General features: G+C 36.4%; 1 protein-coding gene across 1 annotated transcript in view; it reads right to left on the bottom strand.

The window, feature by feature from the left end:
• Positions 1-999: 999 nt before the first annotated feature.
• ODF2L (outer dense fiber of sperm tails 2 like) overlaps positions 1,000-22,563 on the bottom strand; it is a 31,711-nt gene continuing 10,147 nt past the window's right edge. The window contains 13 exon segments of the mRNA XM_070939412.1: positions 1,000-1,165; positions 4,984-5,109; positions 7,206-7,368; positions 7,464-7,549; positions 9,370-9,528; positions 9,648-9,752; positions 11,752-11,862; positions 12,249-12,384; positions 14,093-14,202; positions 16,867-17,052; positions 19,367-19,483; positions 20,881-20,952; positions 22,332-22,394. Of these exon segments, the coding sequence (XP_070795513.1) occupies positions 1,037-1,165; positions 4,984-5,109; positions 7,206-7,368; positions 7,464-7,549; positions 9,370-9,528; positions 9,648-9,752; positions 11,752-11,862; positions 12,249-12,384; positions 14,093-14,202; positions 16,867-17,052; positions 19,367-19,483; positions 20,881-20,952; positions 22,332-22,394 (1,563 nt within the window). The 3' untranslated portion in view covers positions 1,000-1,036.

The following is a 22,563-nucleotide window of genomic DNA, read 5'->3' as shown; positions in this document are numbered from 1 at the left end:
AAACGTATTACTCTATAGCATTCTTAGAATCTGATGTGAAATCACCTGATCAAAAAAACAAGGCAAGACTAAATATTGACAAATCAATGCAGACTCCTATTAATGACTTATTGTTTTAAGTATTTACAGAATAATCTCTTCACAATCTGTTCTAGAATATTCTCAGATATTGAAGATGTACTAAGAATTTAATTTCTTACAATCCCTTTTCCCTTTCTTTTGGAATATGAATAGATATTTCCTGATCATTTTGAATAATCTCACACTTCAATGCTACCTCTGCATTCTACTTTTCACAATTGCCTGCCCTGGTGAAAAACACATAATCTTTTCAAAGGCTGAGCCAAAATAAAATTGTAAAATTCTGGTTTTGCTTTGTTCCCTTTTGACATCTTTAATGTGCAGCAGATAAACTGATTCTTTTAATTTTGAATATACCTAAAGGATCCATCTTGCCAAAACTAGGTTTGTCTAAGTTTTGGCTTTCCTGTCACCAGCTGTTTACTTCCAGGCTATCTGTATATATTCTTGTTCATGAAGTATTCCTTTCCCTATTTTTTATATGTGTCTTTGGTTTTCAGATGTCAATCAAATTCCTACTATAGCCATGTGCTGCTTCTGCACTCTTCCATTTTTTCCTCATTGTATTTTCAGCAATTATGACTTTGAATTTATTAATGTTAGCTTTTTTAAAAAAAAAAAACAGGATGCTTGTTGGGTTACTCCAGTATTATGAGATTATTTTCCTCCAATGTTCTTGCTACTCCCATCTCTTCAACATAGATTTCTATATCAGAGTTAGAATAGCTGGCCCTCTTCTGCATTTCTTCACTCTCAAGAATTTTCTGGAACAATCATGCTTGGTAGAGATTTTTTCAGCAGATGTTGGATACTTTGCTAAAAAATAACAAAAACATGAATTTTGGGGAACACAGTAGAAGGGAACCTAAACACAATGAATTCCAGTGCTATAAACACAGACAAAAATCTGTTCCAAAATATGCTTTAGTTTGTGAAAAAAAAAACCCAAGGAAATTTAGCCAAACATTGTTACATAAGAGGCTTTCAAAAACTTCACATAGTTTTGGATACTTTGGTTTTGGTTTTCTGATCGTTGAAGACTCTGTTCTAGTTCCTTCAAAGATACTTCATGACGTTTATCTCGCTGGGAAAAAAAGACAAATAAACATTACTAACAAATTTAAACATTGGTATTTTCAGCACCAAGTACTTGAAGAAGGAAGTTTTCAAGTAATCCAGGGTTCTTAATGTATTTTCTTTATATATTCAAGTAGGGAGGCCAGCTATTTTCTCATCAGGTCAGTAAATATTGCTGCAATTTGTAAGTGCTGGCTGCAGTAACCACTTCTGGTTAAAAGTGATTACACAAATGACTGTCTTGGGGTAGGATTTTTTAAAACATATAGTAATGAACAACAGAGTTGGAAAGGATCTTAAAGGTCTTCTAGTCGAACCCCCTGCTCAAGCAGGAAACTCTAGTCCAGTGATGGCTAACCTTTTTGCCGTCACGTGCCGAAAGTGGGAAGAGCGCGGGGAGGTCGCCCAGGTGCGTGTCCACACCCATAATTCAATGCGCGCCACGCATGTGCACACACCTCCCCCCCGCTTTTAACACATGATGGCACAGTGGGTCCGGTAGGCCCGTTTTTCACCCTCCCCAGGCTCCAGAGGCTTTCTAGGAGCCCGGGGAGGGCAAAAACGGCCTTTCCCACCCACCCCGGAGGCAGGAAACAGCTCATTTCCCACTTTCCGGCGGGACCGGAAGGCCCAAAAACCTGCTGCCCAGCGCATGCATGTGCGCTGGAGCTGAGCTACAATGCTCGCGTGCCAACAGATATGACTCCGTGTGCCATCTGTGGCACCCGTGCCATAGGTTCGTCATCATGGCTCTAGTCCATACTTTTTCAGACAAATTGTTGTCCGATTTCTTTTTAAAAACCTCCAGTTTTGGAGCATCCACAACTTCTGGAGGCAAGCCATCCCCACTGATAAATTGTTCTAAAATTATTGCTCTATCATGATAACCTATAACATATATACATATAACAGTCCTGAGTTTTGTTTATAGGTATATACTATTCATAATTATTTCCAGAAATACTTGAAGTGGAACAATCTGATATGTGTTCTCTTTTCCGTAATGTATTTTCAGTATATGTGCATTGTACGTGCATGTGCATGTCTATATATGCTCCTGTGTGTGTGAAAAAAGATGAACAAAGGATGTGTTCTGTATTAACTCTATGACACTCTGCTAGTGCATGAATGAAAATTAGTTTCATGTTTATTTTTAACTGTCAGCCTAAAACAAAAACAGAAAATGCTTAAAATGTAACTTAATGGCCCTGACACAAGAAAGGAAAGAAATATTCTATTGGAGCAAGAATTTTAAGACAGATATGATCTGTATTTATCAAGTGTTCTGATGCCTTGGTTGGAATGGTTAACTGAAATAAATTAAAGCGTTGCGGTGAAAAAAACTACTTGATTACTTGATGCAAGTAATATTCCCCAAACACCCTGCGAGAACATGAAACTTGATACATTTGTCAAAAGGAAAGATGGTGGCTCAATAGAAAGGCACATATCCTTATATGTATAAGGCCCAGATTCAATCCTTGCCATCTCCAACTAGGGCCGACCAAGATTTTCATTTGTTGTAGCTACAGTATATTGTAGCTCTCCTTCCTAAATGAAAAAAGATGGAACTCTGGGAATTCGTTTGTGAGTCCAGAGATCTTGTAGCCCATCCAATGAATGCAGATTTAGATACTATTTCACATCTCTGTACTAAATTTTCACATCAATAAAAAGCAACAGAAGCATTCTATGCATGCTTCACACTTAGCTGCAAGAAGTCCAAGGAAACACTGGCTGTACTTTTAACAATGATTACTTTGGAAGATTCAGCTTTAAGATTATTAAACCGTGTTGACAAGTACAGGAGGGTCTTTGCTCAACTTCATGTTGTGTGTCAGTTTAGGTCTTTCCTGGTTAAGGAGGCTCTCTATTTAGTCTTTTTCCGTTTTGACTATTACAATGTGGTCTACATGGGATTATCCTTGAAAAATATCCAGAAGGTACTGAATGTGGCCATTTAAACAATCTTGTATGCACAAAAAAATGGATTATGTTACACCTCCATTGTGTGAGTTGCACTGAGTGCCAGTTTGCTTCTGGGTCCAATTCAAGATATTGGTTATGACTAAAGCCTTACATGGCATGGAGATAGACTATCTGCAGGATGGTTTTCTCCCTACTGTATCAACCTGGTCAGGCAGAGATGGTATGTTCCAGACCCCAACAGTCTAACTGGCAGGATCGAGTGTGTTCTGCCCTTTGAAACATTCTCTCCCCAGAGGCACAACAGGCCCCCACTCTCTTGGGCTTTTGGAAATGTCTAAAAACCTGTTCTGACCCAGCCTTAGCGGAAACAAGAAACAGATTCCTTGTCCCAAAAAACCCCTCTTTATTTATCTCCTGTGAATTAATGGCATTCACACACCAAAAAATCCAGGAAATAATCCTTCAGAGTTAACTACAGTAACAGACCTTATCAGTTCTTTGAGATAATTGCCAGGCTGGGAGCTTCCAGCCACAAAGCTGTAAATAAAATTCTGGCAAGCAGTCTCTGAGGCATGAAACACGATGACCCCAAATCTTCCAAAATCCGAACGGTTGTCTCCCACAACCACCACTCCACTATCCTTCTATTTATTCCCCAGGCAGGGAGGGGCCATTCAGCATCCATGTATGCCTTTCTTCTCGAGTCGACTCCTTGTCCTCAGTTGTTCTCCTCTCCTAACAGCTCTGCGCATACGTGCAACTGGAACAGGGCCCAGCTGTTCTTCCTACTTATCTCAGCTTCCACAGGCAGCTGCCTCTCCAGTGGCTGGGAAATGTCAAGTGGCCTTGGCTCTATCTCGGCTTCTGGCGCAGAGAATCCATCAGAGCCTTCCCCAGGCTCCAGAACTGGCCCATGTTCCTCCCCAACCTCCTCATTGTCCGGGTCTGCTGCCAGTTCTACTGGCAGCTGGCGGGCCACAACAAAACCTGGCTCTGCTGTCTTGCTTGGTGCTCACAATGGTTAACACCCTGAAGGTCCTCCTCCCGCCTTTCAATTAATTTTTAATATTAAATTTAAACATCTTTGCCTCTTGTATACAGTTTTTACATTTTAATATTTTACTTGTACACATTTTACTTCTACATATTTGCCCAGTGACTCTTTATGATGGAGATGGGCAGTTTTTAAATTTAGATAAATAAATGAATAAAATAAAAATATATGGCTATACTCACTAAAAAGTGTATTTTAGGATTGCAGTTAGGTTTGTTTGAATTTCTCTTCATCTGTCTTAATGAGATTTATGATTTGTTAGGGATCTGATCCCAAATGCCCTTGGTTTAATTCAATATCCTGGCAAGATCAATGCAAGGAAGAAACACATTGTAATATTACATGGTGAATTAAGTACATTATTTGTAAGCCACTGCTCTTATTTGCTCCAAATTATGGAATGCATTCCAACCAGCCCATGTGGAAGGAGGGGATATTTAATCCTTTCCTTTCAGGCAATTCCTTTTCAAAATTTTGCTTTCTGCCCTTTGTAACGATCAGAGCCAGAAAAAAAATAATGTAGAGAATTCTCAATGGATTCTTAGAAGTAAGGGCATATAATTCAATACATAGAGAAACATGCCCAGAAAACTTTTTCTGTAATTGTCCAATATTGTTGAGAATAAGAAGTCTGGGCTTTAGAAGGAAAAGAATAGATAGCAAACAGTAGGAAGTGAAGATTAAGGGTTCGAAAAATTCATACTGTTGTAGATATTGATCAACAGCACTTGCCATGATAACCATAGAATAAATTGGAAAATTTATTACAGTACACACTGTAATAAACACAAAAATTACAGTACACACATCTAGCTTTTTGATATGAAAAAAAGTCTACTTACATTGTCCAGTCTTTTGGATAGCTCTTTCTTTTCTTTTTTCTTCTCTCTTAATTCATTTTCTAGATCCAATATTTTCAATTGAAAAGATTGCTCCTTAGAATTAATCTTTCCTAGTTCCTCTGTTAACTGTAAGAATTAAACATCTTAAGGTTCACTTGAATTACATACCTGTTCAACTTCAACAGTAAACTATTTTATGTTTCCGTGAGTGGTCACCAACATACTTGTCTGTTATAGAAATCCATATTTTTAAAAGAAAAAATGTCTAAAAAATAGATTGAAATTATATATTTATGATTTTTTAATATAAATTTTAAGTATAGTATGAATATTTTCAAAAAACTACCACCATTTTCAAGTAACCACTCGAATAGAAATGATAGTATTTTTCTAATTTTGACTGTTGACTTCTTGGTTCAGACTAAAATATCAAATTTTACTTTTGTTAAAGCTATATCTTTCTCTGAAACCAAATATTGGCTGAACCCTTGTCCACTTAGAGAAACTAATTGAATATTTTTTCCTAGAGAGGAAGGTTGTGATTCAGAAGAGAGTTTTGGTTCAATCCTTGCTAATAGTTATATTATCAGAGAAAGAAAAACTCCCTTTATGGATATTCCAGCAAAATCCCTTTTATATTTGATTTTTTTAAGCCCAATTAGTAATTTTATTTTATATCTCTGACTGCATTTTTGTATGCAGTCTATTTGTTTATCAGGATGATTTTCTTTTCCAAAAGGAGGATTTAAAATTTATTTTTCTCCATACTGTTCTTTTTTTTTTCATGGATTAAGGTGATTTAAAGCAGATTTTCAGTATGTTTCATCTCAAACTGTAGGAATTACAGAACCTGGGGGTGGGGTTAAAAGAGGGATCAGCCTAGAATCCCTACATAGCCACAAACAGATTAAATCCAACACCCTTTGAATTCTGTGGATCCTTATCTAACTCCATGCAGATGCTAACTGTTAGTTAAGAAGATTCTAAACTGTTAAGTAATAAATCAGTTTAATTCAGCCTTCAGGTGTGGACCTGGTCTTTCACACCTGAATAAACTAATATGTTATATAAGAACATGCATGGAGATCAAATAAAAAGGGAATCAAAGGATTTTCTCTAACATGGAAATTATTTAAAGGATAGATATACAGAGAGAGGCATATCTTAGACTTACTAAAGATTAGGCACATTGCCATTTCTTTTAGTTGTCTAAAGGCCAATGTGAATAAGAACCACTAGGTTACAGATCAACTGAGCAATTTATTTCAAGCATAATTTTATTTTATGTATCGTTTACACTCCATCTTTACATTTCACTACAACGTTAATAGGTCAAGAATTTAAAATTGACCTATGAATGTGTCTTTACACATTCCTGAATGCGTTTTCCTTTCATAAAAGGCACATTACTAAATATGTATTTATATATTTTAAAATCAATTTCGCTCCATTTAAAAAAAAAAACAAATTTCACAATAGCGGGAAATCCAAGAGATACTTATGTTACAATGTGCAATTAGTTTAGAGGAACAATTAGGATGGGTTTTGTTCTAGGACTTTTGCACAGGAAGGGAGAAAGGAAATTGAAAAGGAAATTCTTTTGCAATGTAACAATTGTTCTGTGATTATATATATAATTCTCCTTTAATCATTGTTTGTTTGTGTGTGTGTGTGTATTTCGTCCACCCCAAAAGATATTTAAATTAATTGGGAAGTATTATATAGGTGATCTTTGCAGTTATGCATATACCTCAACTTACAACAATTCATTTAGTGACCATTCAAAGTTACAATGGCACTGAAAAAAGTGACTTCTGACCATTTTTCACCTTACGACCACTGCAGTATCCTCATGATCATGTGTTAAAAATTCAGAAGCTTGGCAACTGACTCATATTTATGACGGTTGCAATGCCCCAGGGTCATGTGATCCCCTTTTGTGACCTTCTCACAAGCGAAGTCAATGGGGAAAGCCAGATTCACTTAACAACCATGTTACCAATTTAACATCTGCAGTGATTCACTTAACATCTGTGGCAAGAAAGGTCGTAAAATGGGACAAAACTCGCTTAACAAGTGTCTCACTTAGCAACAGAAATTTTGGGCTAAATTGTGGTCGTAAGTCGAGAACTATCTGCATAACTATCTGTATCTGTAACTATCTGAGACATATTATTCTTAATTTCATTAACAAAACATTCGGCCGTCAATATTAATTTTACCTGTTTCCTTCCATCTTCCAAAGCAGCTTCTAGCTGTCTTGCTAAAGCATCATATTCTGTAAGTTTTTGTTTAAACTGCAGTTCGGTTTTCTGAAGGCTATCTTCTTGATTCACCAACTGATTTTCCAGTTCTGCGTTTTGCAATTCAATTTCTTCTAGCTTTCTTTTAAGTCAAATATATATATAAGGCGTAAGAATACCACACAGAGAAATAAGTAGGAATAAGTAGCTTTGAAGAAAAGCAAGTATCACACTTACCTTTTAACTTCCTCATATTTTAGCTGAATGTTGTAATTTTCCTCCTCCAAAGAAAGCTGTTTCAAAAATTCATCGCTATGATTTATCTGTTTAAAAAAGGGGAGAAATGTTAGCATATCCAACAAAGCTATATAGAAATGAACTGCTGTGAAACTAGTGCAATATTGGCGAATAAACCCACTGTAAACACAAAGTAGTCGGATTGTACTTTGCAAGAGTAATATACAAAAATCCAATATTGTGGAAGATCCGATTTAGGGAGAAACGCAACAGCAATAGCACTTAGACTTATTTACCGCTTCACAGTGCTTAACAGCCCTCTCTGAGCAGTTTATAGAGTCAGCATATTGCCCCCAACAATCTGGGTCCTCATTTTACCGACCTCGGAAGAATAGAAGGGTGAGTAAACCTTGAGCCACTCAGATTTGAACTGCTGGCAGTCAGCAGAATTAGCATGCAATACTGCATTCTAACCACTGCGTCCCCAAAGCTATTTTCAAGAATTGCTTTCCCATCTGCCCTACACACAAGAAGGTATGGACATCAGGATCAATTCATTAGATCCTGCTCTGGTTCTTCTCACCTTCTGAATTAAGGTTAACAATGGCAGGAAATGGACTTGTTTTCTATTATTTCAACAAGTGTTCACCCGAGTCCATCTTCTTTGGGACTGTTAAGCAGATATTTTTACATTGTCCTGGTTTTAAAATATAAATATACTATTGTGCTTTTGTGATGCCATTTTTTTTCACTGCTCTGCTGTGTGATACTCACTCTTCAATGCTTTATTTACTATGCCAATTAGTTTTGTGACTTTAGTCATTTTGATGCAAATTACTTTACATACTAAACAAACCAAAAAAACCAAAAAACTCTCCTTTTGAATTTCAAAAGTTGTGTGTATTGCTATGCAGCATGCAACCATGTATTTGGAAACACACCGTTTGTCTGGATCGTGACTTCTTATTGAAACAGCTTCAATAAGAGAGATAAAGATAATTTCAGCAAAATTGAAATTTTGTAATCACTATATGTTAGGACATTTTCAGACAGCTGTTGAAAAGTATGGCTCCTGAATTAGGTATGTGGATGGAAGCATTGCTTCCACTGAAAACTCTCAACAACTTCGTAGAGTTGTTGTTGGGGAGCAATAGGAGGAGGAAGAAGTATTAGATATGTCTGCCACCTTTATAAAGGTGGGATAATAATAAAATAATTAATAACCACATTATTCTTCCACTTTATTATATCAGCTTTATTATTTGCTACCTTCCTGCCTATCCTGAGTTCCCAAAATAGATAGCCATTAATTATTTTGCGTAACCCCATGCCTCCCTCGTACCCGTGTACCCTCTTGATTGGTGCCACATCCCCATAAATCCTCCATGACCCAACCCTTTCCAATCCACACTCCCATTCCTCCCCAATCTCACTTTAACACCTCATCATTTAGCAAGAGAAAATTCCAGTTCCAACTGCCATTATAAGTTTAGGACTACCTGTATATAATATTTTTTAAATGCCTAGCGGAATGCAATGTATTTGTTCAATTGTTACTACTGAAAAGATACTCATTTGTGTCCCAACTACCTTTCCTACCCAGGAGCAACTAATTTCTGAATAATACTGGTCCCAAATTATTGAAGCCATTTTATGCCCGTATCCCCACTTTGAAATGAATCTGATATAACACCTACTTTAAAAATAACAGAAAAGAATAATTTGGAACATATAATTCCTTGAAAAACTGGAGTAACTGTAGCTTTAAAAAAAAAAACTTCCCTCATTTTTTAAAATGCTGATGAGAGCCAATGTTCAGGATGAGAGCCAAGTTGCCAGTTTTTTAAAAAAACATTTTTCGGTGCTGGTTTAAATATCAAGCAGGAACGTTTTATTCTCGAAGCACCTGAGCCTGCAGCTCCCTAATGGTTTTGGATTTTTCTACGCAGCTCTTTTGGCAGGAGAGGAGGCTTTCCTGATCCTTCTGCAGTTTCTCTTCAGCTGCTTTCTGTAAGCCACGGGCATATTCTACCTCCTTCTGGCGAGCCTCCGTTTGGCTCTTCATCTGCGTAATGGCATCGGGAGTGGAGGAAAAAAACATAAGAATTCAGTCACTTTGTTCACTTTCCTGTGTCAAACCAAGAATGGAACGCAAAGACTATACTATAGATTGGAACCACATACCGCATCCTTTTCTACATCTCTGCCTTCTGTTATAGTTCTGCTGTCATGCATGACCTTTTCATATCTTGTTCTCAGTTCCTCAGCTTCCACTTCTAATTTTGCCACCTAGGACAACATTTTATGTTATTGTTATTTATATACATATATTAATACATACATACAGCAACATTATTTGGACTAGACTTAGGATCATGTCACTCAGTGGTGAACGTAGCATACTTGACACCCAAAGCGGATCATTCTTTAGCATCCCCTTCCTTTGTTGTTAAAAGCCTATTTGGTGTAGTGGTTAAGGAATCAGACTAGAATACAGGAGGTTGGGAGTTTTAGCCTCGCCATAGCCACAAAACCAGCTGCATGACATTGGGCCAGACACTTTTCTCAACCATAAGAAGAAGGAACTGGCAAGCTATTTCTAAAAAATGACGACTTCCAGGGGAGGAACAGTGAAGTAAACTTCTCCAAAGTAGTAGAGATGACAACGCAGCAAAGAACAATAAGCACGGTTCAGCTGAACTTTCTGGACACGGAGATTGTCCACTTGTGCTCTGGATGGCTGTTCTTAAGCACTAAGAGACTAGGGAAACCATTAAAAGCTCTTAATAGTAATGGAGACTTTAAAGACACTGGGTTCATCTAGTCTCACTTTTTAAACCCTTTGGATTTACAATTATTTTAAGGCTAAAAGAGCTTTTCCATACAAGTTTAAAAAACTACCTGGTAAGTAAATCTTCATCCCAGAACAGAAGAAAAATTAACTAATAGATTAAAGAGTTTAAAAATAAATGCAAAAAGATAAGTAAATAAAAAACTTTTAAATGAATTAAGGGAACAGACAAAATTAGAATATTAAGACTTTTGCTAAGAATTTTGAAAAACTGAGTAAATAAAATATCCTATCTGTATAGGAATATAAATTTTTTAACTATTAGGAATGTGATAACTGGTTGAAATTTGAAAATAAAAACATAGAAACCTAGACTTTGTGATTACAAAAATGGAACACCAGAGGGAACTAAAGTTCCAGATACAAAAGAGAAAAGTGCAATTTACAATATGACAGACAAAAGCATGACACTAGACCACCAAGTGCTGAAAAGGGAGTGACTGGGCCGCAACCTGGAAGAGGAACTGCCCAGGGTGCATGCGCTCCCCAAAAAATGAACTTCCGGTTTCCGGCGCGCATGCAGATTCCAGCCAGCTAGTCTTCTGGGTTTCTGACGCGCATGTGTGCGTGAAAATCAGCTGGCCAGCATGTATGCTCACATAGTAAAACGGAATACAAGCTCTTCCAGTTTCCAGCACTGCTGCACGCAAAAAGGCCAGCTGATTGTCGCATGCACATGCACGCCTGGAAACCCAGAAGAGGAACAGGCAACGCCGTGCGTGCCAGGCAACATGGTTCCGTGTGCCACTTTGAGCACGTGTGCCATAGATTTGCCATCATGGCACTAGACATTTCAGAGTATTTTGAAGAACTGGGACAGAAACATATAGCTAAATTGACAGCAATGAACGTCCAAATGCATTTTTCAAAAATAGATTCAATAGAAGAAATGAAAATTATGAAAGAAAGAAATGTACATATGCAGTCACCCATTTATTTTGCTCAGCTGGTGTTAAAAAAGGAGAGAACAATGACTTCATATTGTGTTCTTATCACTTCCTATACACAAAAGAGCACTTGTGCCATTTTTAATTTTTCCTGTTCCAATGAAGCCAACTTGGAAGATTTTAATGGAATGATGTGTATGAAATTGCTTTGTTTTGATTTCAAAATGAACTGTGTTTTTTTATGTTATGCATAGCTCCAATAGATGTAAGGCTCTAAACCAGAATCCCCTAAAGTGGTCAATATTGATTCCCAAAGGTTACTGTTATTATTATTTTTCATAGTACTATTTGTGAAAATAGTATTTATTAATTTTTTTTAAATACACGTTTTTGGATTGTTGAACAATCTGAAACTTTATGAAGAGGTTTATGAACTGAAAAATCCTGCTCTAAACTAAGGCAGGATTGCTAGAATAATAGGAAAAGCATATTTTCAATTCATATTATGTATAAGGGGAAAATATCCTAATTAGGCTCTCAACAAACTTACCTCAATTTTATACTGTTCAACCAGTTCTTCTTGCTGATGCACTTGTTCATGTAAATTTTCAAGTTCAGCTTCTGCAGTAATAAAATTTGCTTCCAAATCGGCTAGGGATGCCTACAATTGAGCATAACTTGTATAAGCACTGGTCGTGAAAAATGTAATGGCTCAAAAAAAACATTTGGGATTTTTAAATGTAGAATACGTAATATTCAATATTATAAGCTGAACCTTAGATTTACTTCTGAATAAGTCCCCTATTAAACTGAAAATCTTTCTTAATATACATTTTGAGAACTAGAATGAACTTTGAAAGCTTTTCATCCAAAATGAAGACCTTCACAGAAGGATTAGGCAGGGAAAAAACCTGTCTTTCCATTAGTGTATTTTCAGCAAATGAAGACAGTCTTCTAAAATTATTTAGGGGAAGTACTCCTGGAATTTCATTGAGGAAGTTGGTGCTGAGTAACACTTTACTATAGATAAAAGTTTAGATAACTTGCCTTTAGCCTTGAATTTTCTGTAGAAATCTTTTTATTTTCAGAAGCAACAAAATTAATCTTTTGGATAATCTTGTTCGTTGACTTACTTTCATCCTCTTCTATTCTGTTTAGATCCATTACAAGGTCTGTGGTCTGCCTTTCAAGTTTGAAATACAACATCTTTAGCAATTAATATGTGTAATAGTATGTGTAATACTATTTAATTATAAATGCATTTAAATAATTATAATTGGTTTAAATATAAACTCCATTAGCAACTTTTTTAGATGATTAGATTTATATCTTTATATATAGAAAATTGTGTTTCAATAAATAAAATCTACTTATTCTAACTGATATGAAAAAGAAAGATATAATTAAATTAATTTATTGGGAATTTAAGATTTATTCAAGAGTAGCAATATCTTATTTTATATCCATCTACTTTGTGATATGTTGTGCTGTATTTCTCCAATGTGCATACAAAAACAGTCAACTTAATAAAAATTGCAGTGGCACCCAATTTGTATCGCTCAAAAACACTGCACTAGAAAAGAGGTATATGATTTTATCTATGCTATTCCTAGTAACTAATCAGATTAATTATGATATATTTCATTGCTTATCACACTCAGTAAATTCCATACATGTCAGACTCAGCTTACTGCAACACCTGGAAATTTTTGTAGACCCCAGAAACTTAAGTGCTCCTTGTTATAGACCAGGGTTGTCAAACTCCCGGCCCATGGGCCAGATGCGTCATTTGCTGGCCACACCCACACCCGGTTTAGTGAAGGGGAGAAAAGTCCCGATACGTCCCGTGACGCCGCCATGACGACATGAGGTTGACACCTCTGTTATAGGCATTATAATAGAACCATGTTTGACTATGGTGGAAGAAAAAGGTGTCTGGTAATATCTTTTCTACTAACAAGTTTAATAAGGTTTGAGCTGCAGCTGACTTTATCAGTGTTTGTAGTTTGATGGAAAAATATCTAATCCCTAACAGAAGAATTAATTCATTGCACTTAGTAGCTTTCCTCTCTGCAATTACAATGAAGTGGAAATGCTCTTCTCTACTACCAGCTTTGAAATGCATGTAAATTACTTTCTGTGAAGCAATCTAATGATGGAACGATGTGGCAAACACCCTATTATACTGGTTATAGAAATAATGCTACAAAGAAGCAGCTGAAAAGAATAAAATTATTCTCTCTCTCTTCACCAGCTTCTTTCAATATTGGCCATGGTCAAAGAGAAACCTTTTCTTTCAACAGCCACTACGGAAACCAAGCCATCTAACAGAAGAGACATTCAACCTAGTTTTCCTCTAAAGACTGTTCATTCGCCTACAGTCACCAATGGTGACCAAATGAGTATTTATACCTCAAATGAATTTCTTGCAAATGAACCACAGTAGGTACAAATCTACCACAACAGAAGCAGGGCAGGGGGCAACTAATGATAATGCTTTTGTATCTTCTTCTCAGCGTCTTTAAAAAAAATTCTAATAGCGAGGCAGTGTAATTGTTGCCCCACTAAAAAAACTAAATAGATATTTTCCAAACTAGTTCACTGCTTAGGAAAATGACCACAGCTCAATGACCCACAGTAAGTCTGTTTTATTTCTGAAAACCATTGACACCACAGGAAAATGACCGAAATCCAAAAACCTCTCTATTGTAAAGTTGGGGCTTGTTATTTATTTAGTTCTTTTTATTTTGTTGATTCCTATCAAACGTCCAAGTAAAATATCCTAAGGAGAATGGAAATTATAAACATGACATACATTACATGAAAAATGAAAACAGGCTATGTTATACCCTTTAAAAAAGAGAAGTATTTAGCCACAGGCATTTACTTACTTTTTTAGAGTTTCAACCTGGACCTCTAACTTGATTTTTTCCTCTATTATGATCTCGTGATGACTTTTCCAGATATTAGAAGCTGAAAACGCCTCAGACAATTGGATTTCCTGGAGACAATACAAAATTTAGACTTTGTATTTACAAGGACCCCACTTTCAAATTCCATAAGCTCAGGAGAAATTTTTCTTCAAAGCAGTTTTTGAAAGAATTGCAGTAGAACACAGAGTAACATTTGAATACATCACTTAAAAAGTAAAAAACAAACAAACCTGTAAGACACTTTAAAGTGTAAACTGTAAAATAATCTAACAACATCACAGTGGAATTTTCCAAAATACTAGGAACGTTTTTCCTCAATGAACAACATTAATGTTTTGTTCAGAAACATATTTTTAAAGGAAAGACAAAGAAATTACCTCAATCTTTAATTGTTATCCAAGCTAATTTCTTCCTCATTATCCACCAAACATTTACAAGCAAGAATAAGAGAAGATTCCTCAGAAATATTTCTATTTCAACTGCCTGGAATGCCTGTTTGACAAATGCTAATGAGATTGCTATCAACAAGAAACCCAATTCCATTATTGGAATTATAAGCTTTTAAAAAAACCGATTGGAACCTGGAAAGTATTTTGCATTAGAACTGCACTTCACCAGTTGCCACAGGTAACTGAAAGTTCTGTTTAGAGGAACAAATAGGCTGAACAAGAAGCAATGCTTTACTTCCTCTTTCTCCTTGTCTGGAATCAAATTGAGCAGATTATTGGAAAAATCCTCCTCTCTGAGTGAAGGGCAGAAATCCAGGGATTGCTAGTAGTACAAAGCTCCTAGTTCCTTATCTTCCAGGCTAGAAACTTTTGTATGCTTATTTACAAGTCTGCAGTAGAACACTGCTTGCAACAAACACAAACACATCTGTTCCAACTAAGTGTTAAGGAAAGCTTATTGTTCAAACACACACACACACACACACACACACACACTATAGCCACAATATTCACCTAGCACTGATGATGTTATCTAGTTTGGTAAAACAACCAAGCTCAGAGAGCACCAAGGACCCCTCATTTCAACCCTGAGCTACAAATATTCTCCTTTTATCTGTACCACAGCATTCCATTTTATGGCTTTATAAATGGTGCACAACATTCAACTATGTAACTAAATCAAAACCAAAACAACTTTTTCAAGCCCTAGATGGAAGACACAAACACAAGCACTTTGAAACTTGTACCAGCGAAACACCTTCAGTGCCTGAAAAAGGTGCAATTAATACTGTGTTTCCCCAAAAATAAGACCCTGTCTTATATTATTTTGAACCCCAAAATAGGCACTTGGCCTTATTTTCGGGGAGGTCTTATTATTTTGGGCAGCATGGAGCAAGACAGGGCTCCTCTTGCCATCTTACCTGATTTTCCAGTTCTGTCTCACTAACCCTAACCCGAAGAAATGGTGGGAATCAACTGCGCATGCGGTTAAATATTTTTGGAGAGAGCTTATTTTCAGGGAGGGCTTATTTGGGGGGGGGCTTATTTTAGCGCATGTGCTCAAAAGCCCAATTGGGCTTATTATCAGGGGATGTCTTATTTTCGGGGAAACAGGGTATATGAGTTACATTAAAGATGTTTAATTGCCCCCAGTTTGTGGAAGCAATAAGCTGACTTTGTATAAATATACAAAAGGATGAAGGCTATTGCTGAGCACATTGTAAGCCGCCCTGAGTCTCCGGAGAAGGGTGGCATATAAATCAAATTAAAAAAATAAAAATAAAAATAAAAATACATAGATCATTAAAGCAGCAGCCATCTTCTTTCTGCCTCCCATGGAAGCCCAACAAAATTAATTTGCCTACAAAATCTGAACATTTTCCAAATCTTTTTCAAAATGTACAAGTCTTATAAAGTAGGGAAGCCAAAGGCAGCATACATGAGAAGGCAATCCTGTGGACCAAACAGAACTGTGGCATGTAATAATACCCACAGTCCAACCCCTTACTCAAAATTAAACCGAATCTTTTTTTCTAATCATTTAGCTGAACATTACCTGAATGCATTTATGAATTACTTTGAATAAAAACAGTTAATTTTTTTCAGACAATTTCCAACAATGTATGTGCATGATATAAGTACAGGTAGTCCTCGACTTACAACAGTTTGTTTAGTGACTGTCTAAAGTTACAATGGCACGGAAAAAAGTGACTTATGACCGTTTTTCATAGTTACGATTTTTGCAGCATCCCTATGATCATATGATCAAAATTCAGATGCTTGGCTGCTGGTTCATATTATGACCACTGCTGTGTTCCAAGGTCATGTGATCACCTTTTGCGACCTTCTCACAAGCAAAGTCAATGGGGAAGCCAGATTCACTTAACAACTGCGTTACTAACTTATCAACTGCAGTGATTCACTTAACAACTGTGACAAGAAAGGTCGTAAAATGGGGCAAAACTCACTTAACAAATGTTTCACTTAACAACAGAAATTTTGGGCTCAATTGTGGTCATAAGTTGAAGACTATCTGTAAGTCATTCCAATACCTTTATATGTAATTTCATCATAAAATAATGTAAATATGCATGTGTGTATATGAAGTTGAATTTCTGGCTATGAAATCACTAGCCAATGATTAGTTTCCTTTCAGGAAGGTGTCAGCAATATTTTTTAACCTGCAGGCCTGTCTGGAATTCTGAAGGAGTGTTGAGGGCACTCTCATAAAGTAGCTACTATGGAGCCCATCGGCAGCCCTATCACCCTTCTACAATTACTAACCTTCTCCTTCATTTTTGAAAATAAGTTTTCGACAACCATTTTCATCTGTTCAGCTCTTTGTTTCTGAACAACAGCTGCTCTTTTCAGGCCGTTCCTCTGTTCCACTTTTCTTTTCTTTTCAGCCAAAATTTTCTGCTTATATTCACTAACTTGTCTCTTCCATTCAGCAATATTCCTCTCCATTGTCTGCAACAGAATTTTTTAAATGTGTTCTGAGTACGGAAATTGAATGTGAATGTTGATTAGAACTGACATATAATCCACCTTAACAAGACACTAAAAGATATTTATCTTTTTAATTTTAAAAAAATTTCCTGCCTTTATTGTCTTTATAAATAACTCAAGATGATAAGCATATCTAACACTCTTTCCTTCTATTTTCCCTACAAGAACCCTATAAGATGAGTTGAGCTGAGGGAGTGGCTAAATGTGAATAAATTCCATTACTGGATCAAGGCTATTGAAAATGTACCACATGTGATAAAGTATTTTGAATATCTAGCTGACATAATATGTACTGAAAATCTGAACCCTAATGGAGGCTAACTGACTCAAGCATTCATCGTCAACTCTATATTCAAGGATAAACAGAAAATCTGAGAAAGGGAGGGAAATATTCTGCTACTGCTTTCTGGAAGAATATTATTTGTCTTGTACATAATAAAAAGTCATGCCATTTTATTAATAGTGCAAACCCTATTAGGGAACTATAACCTAATCTTTAATTTATCGATAACCCTATAAACAAGGATAATAGGTTTTTTTAATCCAATACTAGAAGGGAGTCATTCTGATCAGATCACATCAGTCTGGTTTATGTTCTTTGTGGAACATAAAGGAAGCACACAAGTACTGAAAACTGTTTGAAGCAAACCATAGATATTTGATCCAGATTATGAAATGAAACTGGGCAAGGGAAGAAGAAGATAAAAAAGTTGGAAAAATGTGAGTAGGTCCAGTGTAATATGCCACACTGGTATAGTCATGGTGACAATGGAATGGAAGCAGGGGACCAAAGGAAGAGATGGCACTAGTAAGATGACAGAGGAGGAGAGGGGAGGAGAGGCTGCAAATTTCATTTCTGCTGAACCATGGCCTAACTGGAACAGTACAGCAGAAATTCCAGAATGTTTATGCTTATTTCGGGTTCAAACCACCACCACCCTAGTCTAGAAAGCTTTTTACAAGTTTTTCTAGTATAGAATCCACTAGGTAACCAGTAGTTATATATTTCAATTAAAGTAGTGTCTACATGCAAAGGACAACAACACTGTCTTTAAAAAGGCAACGTAAAAGTGCATTCATTTTATATAACAGCATCAAGTAACAAATCAAGCTGAGGAGTGCAAAAATGTTATTTTAATTGGATCAGTCTAAACAGGTTGCCTGGGGAAATATTTTAAGCTATTATTCAAATATAAACTTTCCAGTCCTACACTTCCATTTCTGTAGCCACCCAGCCAGGTTAGAGCAGGCCTGTGTAAATTGAAGCCTGCCAAGTCAAATGTAGTCCACCTGCAATGTACGATAACCTTCCAAAAATGCAAAAAATAAATAAATAAAATGTTTTTGTGTCTGCTTGGAATTACATGGAAATTGTGAATTATTTATATGTTAAAATTCAAGGTTAGTTGGCATACATGGATACTTGCCCAGTTTACTGACAAATGTCAGTAACAATCTATATCACTGTTTTTCTTCTACTACCACTAGATGTCACTATTATAGTTTTGTAATTTCGACAAAAAAAATGACCAATTTAGACATAAAACAACTTTATGGATAGAATGTTTACATTATTTACAACATCTGTCAATCTGTGGTCATGTAACCGGCATGACTCAATGCCGAAGGCACATGGAGTGCTGTTACCTTCCCACCAAAGTGGTCCCTATTTTTCTACTTGCATTTTTTACGTGCTTTCGAACTGCTAGGTTGGCAGAAGCTGGGACAAGTAATGGGAACTCACTCCGTTACGCGGTGCTAGGGATTCGAACCACTGAACTACCAACCTTCTGATCGACAAGATCAGCGTCTTAGCCACTGAGCCACCGCGTCCCGTTATAAAAAATACAAAGAAGAAAATTCAAATTTAAATGTAATTTTTAAATGAAACATGTCAGAGATCACAAAGAGATCAAGTTTTCATAATTTTTTCCATTTGGTCATGGGAAAGATTCTAACTTTTTCCCCCCAGAAAATTCATTTAAATCCCTGGTTTGGAATCTAAACTTGGTTACTGGCCTTCACAAACTATTGCATTTACCTATTTTCTGTCTCCAAAACAAACATGCTTTTCCAAACCTTTGATGGAATTAACGAGATCTATTAGCAGATATGTTTGTGACTGCCAAATAGACTTTTTTTTAAAGAAAGCAGCCCATTTATCTGTATTTTGCATAAAAGTTGACATAACTACAGTTTAATAACTATAACCAGTTTCTCAACCCAAGAGATGTCCACCTGTTTATTAAGGAAACAAAAATTATAAAAAACTAACCTGAAATTTTGCTCTTAGTTTATTATTTTCTTCCTCTTTTTTCTCTACCTGAGACTGTAGATGAGTTTGTACTGTTTGTATTGATTCAGAATGGCGGTATGTTTTTTGTATATTAGCCTAAATTACAAAAGAAATGCCCAAATAAATTCCAAGAAGCTGTATAAAAGCAATTTTTTTCAAGTACTGAATTAATACCGTTTCCCCTAAAATAAGACATCCCCTGATAATAAGCCCAATCGGGGTTTTGAGCGCATGCGCTAAAATAAGCCCTCCTCGAAAATAAACCCTCCCCGAAAATATTTAACCGCATGTGCAGCCGGTCCCCACCATTTCCTCTGGTTAGGGTTAGGGAGACAGAGCTGGAAATCAGGTAAGACGGCAAGAGAAGCCCCGTCTTGCTCCACGCGCCCCAAAATAATAAGATATCCCCAAAAATAAGGCCAAGCACTTATTTCGGGATTCAAAAAAATATAAGACAGGGTCTTATTTTTAGGGAAACACGGTATCAGCTGCATCTGGCATGATCTGTGTGAAATATGCTGAAGTTTTAATTTAGTGTGTATGTGCTCCCCAGCCTTGTACTAATCCAGTTTAATGGGAGCACTCCCGTTTGCGAACTGGTAGCGAAGGTAAGTGAATACCACCCCTGGTTTCAACCCTCATCTTCCATGGTGCATTGCTGGAATTTTTCTTTCAGAAGGAAAAAAAAAAAGCACAGGAAGAAGTACAAAGCTCAGGAAAAGAAAAATAGTAATTAAACAGGAAAGTAACGTTCCTTGTCTTGAGCCTTTTATTTGCAAGACAGTAGTCAAATTGGTTAGCAATTGTAGCATTTATGATAAAGGTGGCTTGAAAATGCATTAGGGGTCATGGTAAACTTTTCACTCGACTAAAGAATTTTTGCTTCTATGATGTAGTCAATCAACCACTTCACCAACCAATGTACACTTTCTGAAATGGACAGAAGTGCTAGATGTAACATAATGTAGAAAATTCCAGAAATTGTTGCTAGCCTATTCAGATAAACCTAATTTTTATTTTTATGATTTTACTCCATTTTTACTTCCAAATGAATTCTCAAAGCAGCTAATAATCATATATGAAAATAAAGTTGAAATAAAGACTGTTGGAAACTTTAATAAAAATATCACAAGAAATGCTAGTAAAAATGTAGAGTACAAGAAAAAAAATTACATCAATTGTTTATAAACATTAGATCAGCATAAATTCTTACTTGATAAATTTTAGTTAAATAATGGATAGATAATAGAATACAGCAGTACATGTATTCAAATATAACTCTTATGTTCCCATATAGCTGGAAATTCTGTTCAGTATATAGTATGTTTCCAGATATGGGATTGAAGTTTAAAATAGGCAACTACATCCTGAAGCCAAAAGATTCCAAAAACAATGGAATTATCATATAACCTTAGGCAGACACATCTTCCTGTTATATGAATACAAATGTTTTTTTAAAAAATGTATGTCTTGAAGAAACAATGTTAACTTACTTTTTCTTGCTGAAGCTGAACTGAAAGCTCTAAAATATGCTTCTCTTGTTGAATCACTTCATTTCTGAGGCTCTTCAGACACAAGGAGAAAAAAGACCCAGTATCAGGAAAAGTTTATGAGATTGTTATTTTTAGATGAATTCTATCTTTACTAGTAGGTATAATGTCTAGGGGTCATTCACATACCAAGTAGCCAACATTTATTACTTAAGTGTGATTGATTCCCCCCCTCCCCTCCCAAGTACTGAAAAAGAGCCAGTTTAGTGTAGTGGTTTAGGCACCAGACTAGAGACCAGGAGTTCTAGCCCTGCATTATAGCTGAGTGTCCTTGGGCCAGCTACACTTTCTCAGTCTTAGAAGTGAGGCAATGGTAAGCCACTTCTGAAAACCCTTGCCAAAAAAAAAAAAAAACCCGCAGTGATTTGCCCAGGTAGTTACCAATAGTTAAAACTGACTCAAAAACATGGGCACATGCCTACAAGCATGCATGGGCCACTGTATGCCTGCACTCACACTCACTCACACACACACACACACACACACACACACACACACACACACAGAGGAGAGAGGGAGGGGAAGAGAGAGAGGGAGCGCTACTGAAAATGTAACAGGTATCAAGAGAACTCTACCAACGACAGTCGAAGAACAAAAGATCTGGAATTGTTGCATAGGACCTTTAAAACTATTAAAAACAAACAACATGATTCTTCATATATTTAATCATTTCCTCCTTGTATTACTCTGAGTAATAATTTAGAAACAAGTAGGACAAAGTTTTGTCAGAAATGCATATTGCCTTGGGGTCTCAGGCTATGCATCCAACCTGAGGCCAATATTCCAACCTGCCTTCAGCCATTTCCTTATACCGCTGGTGCCTACGTAAGCAGGCAGTCTCTAGGAAAATCTGGTTGCACAATGTTTTTCTAAAAGCTTCCCTGACCCAAGACTGTTCCTTTTGTTTCATGTTTTCTGTATTATGTTCATGTACTTTTGCTAAATAATTTTTTACAATTATATGTAACAAAGAGATTATAGAAGGACAGCAGTGTTAGTCTATGGCAAGGGCATCACATTGTCATCATGTGATGTATAATGACTTTTTTCTCCTTCACTGAACCAGGGGTGGGTGTGTCCAGGATGTGACGCATCCGGCCTGTGGGCCGCAAGTTTGACACCCCTGGTCTATGGTGGCAGAAAATCAGGAGTTTGGTAGCACCTTTTCTGATTAGCCAGTTTAATAAAAGATAAGTGACCTTTGCATCTGATAAAGTAAGCTACAGCTCATGCCTTTTAATAAAATTAGTTAGTTGGAAAATATACTATCAGAAGTAGCAATCGAAGGATAGAGTTGTTATCCTTTTTTTTTTCTCTTAGCAGGTGCTGAGTATATCTTCAATGGAGATGTTACCCTTGATGAGAGGAAGATGTAGCAGAAAAAAAGAACTTACTTCAACATCCATTTCACTTTCTGATAAAGTCTGATCCAAATCTTTTGTCTCTTTACCAATAATCTAAAAATAATAGAAATTAAGTCAAATTGCTTCACTGTCATTTAAAAACACATACAATGTTATAGTTTGATAAGGTTCCTGAAGTATCAAATTCTTCATCTAGAAGAATATATAAAAGAGTAGGGAACATACAATCCTTCAGATATTCTGAACGTTACAATTCCAGCAT

This window comes from Pituophis catenifer, unplaced genomic scaffold (genome assembly GCF_029215685.1).
Source record: "Pituophis catenifer annectens isolate HBS135680 unplaced genomic scaffold, rPitCat1.0.hap2 SCAF_3, whole genome shotgun sequence".
Lineage (NCBI taxonomy): Eukaryota > Metazoa > Chordata > Lepidosauria > Squamata > Colubridae > Pituophis > Pituophis catenifer.
Note: the sequence above shows the minus strand (reverse complement) of the source record. Positions and strands in the feature narration are given on the sequence as shown.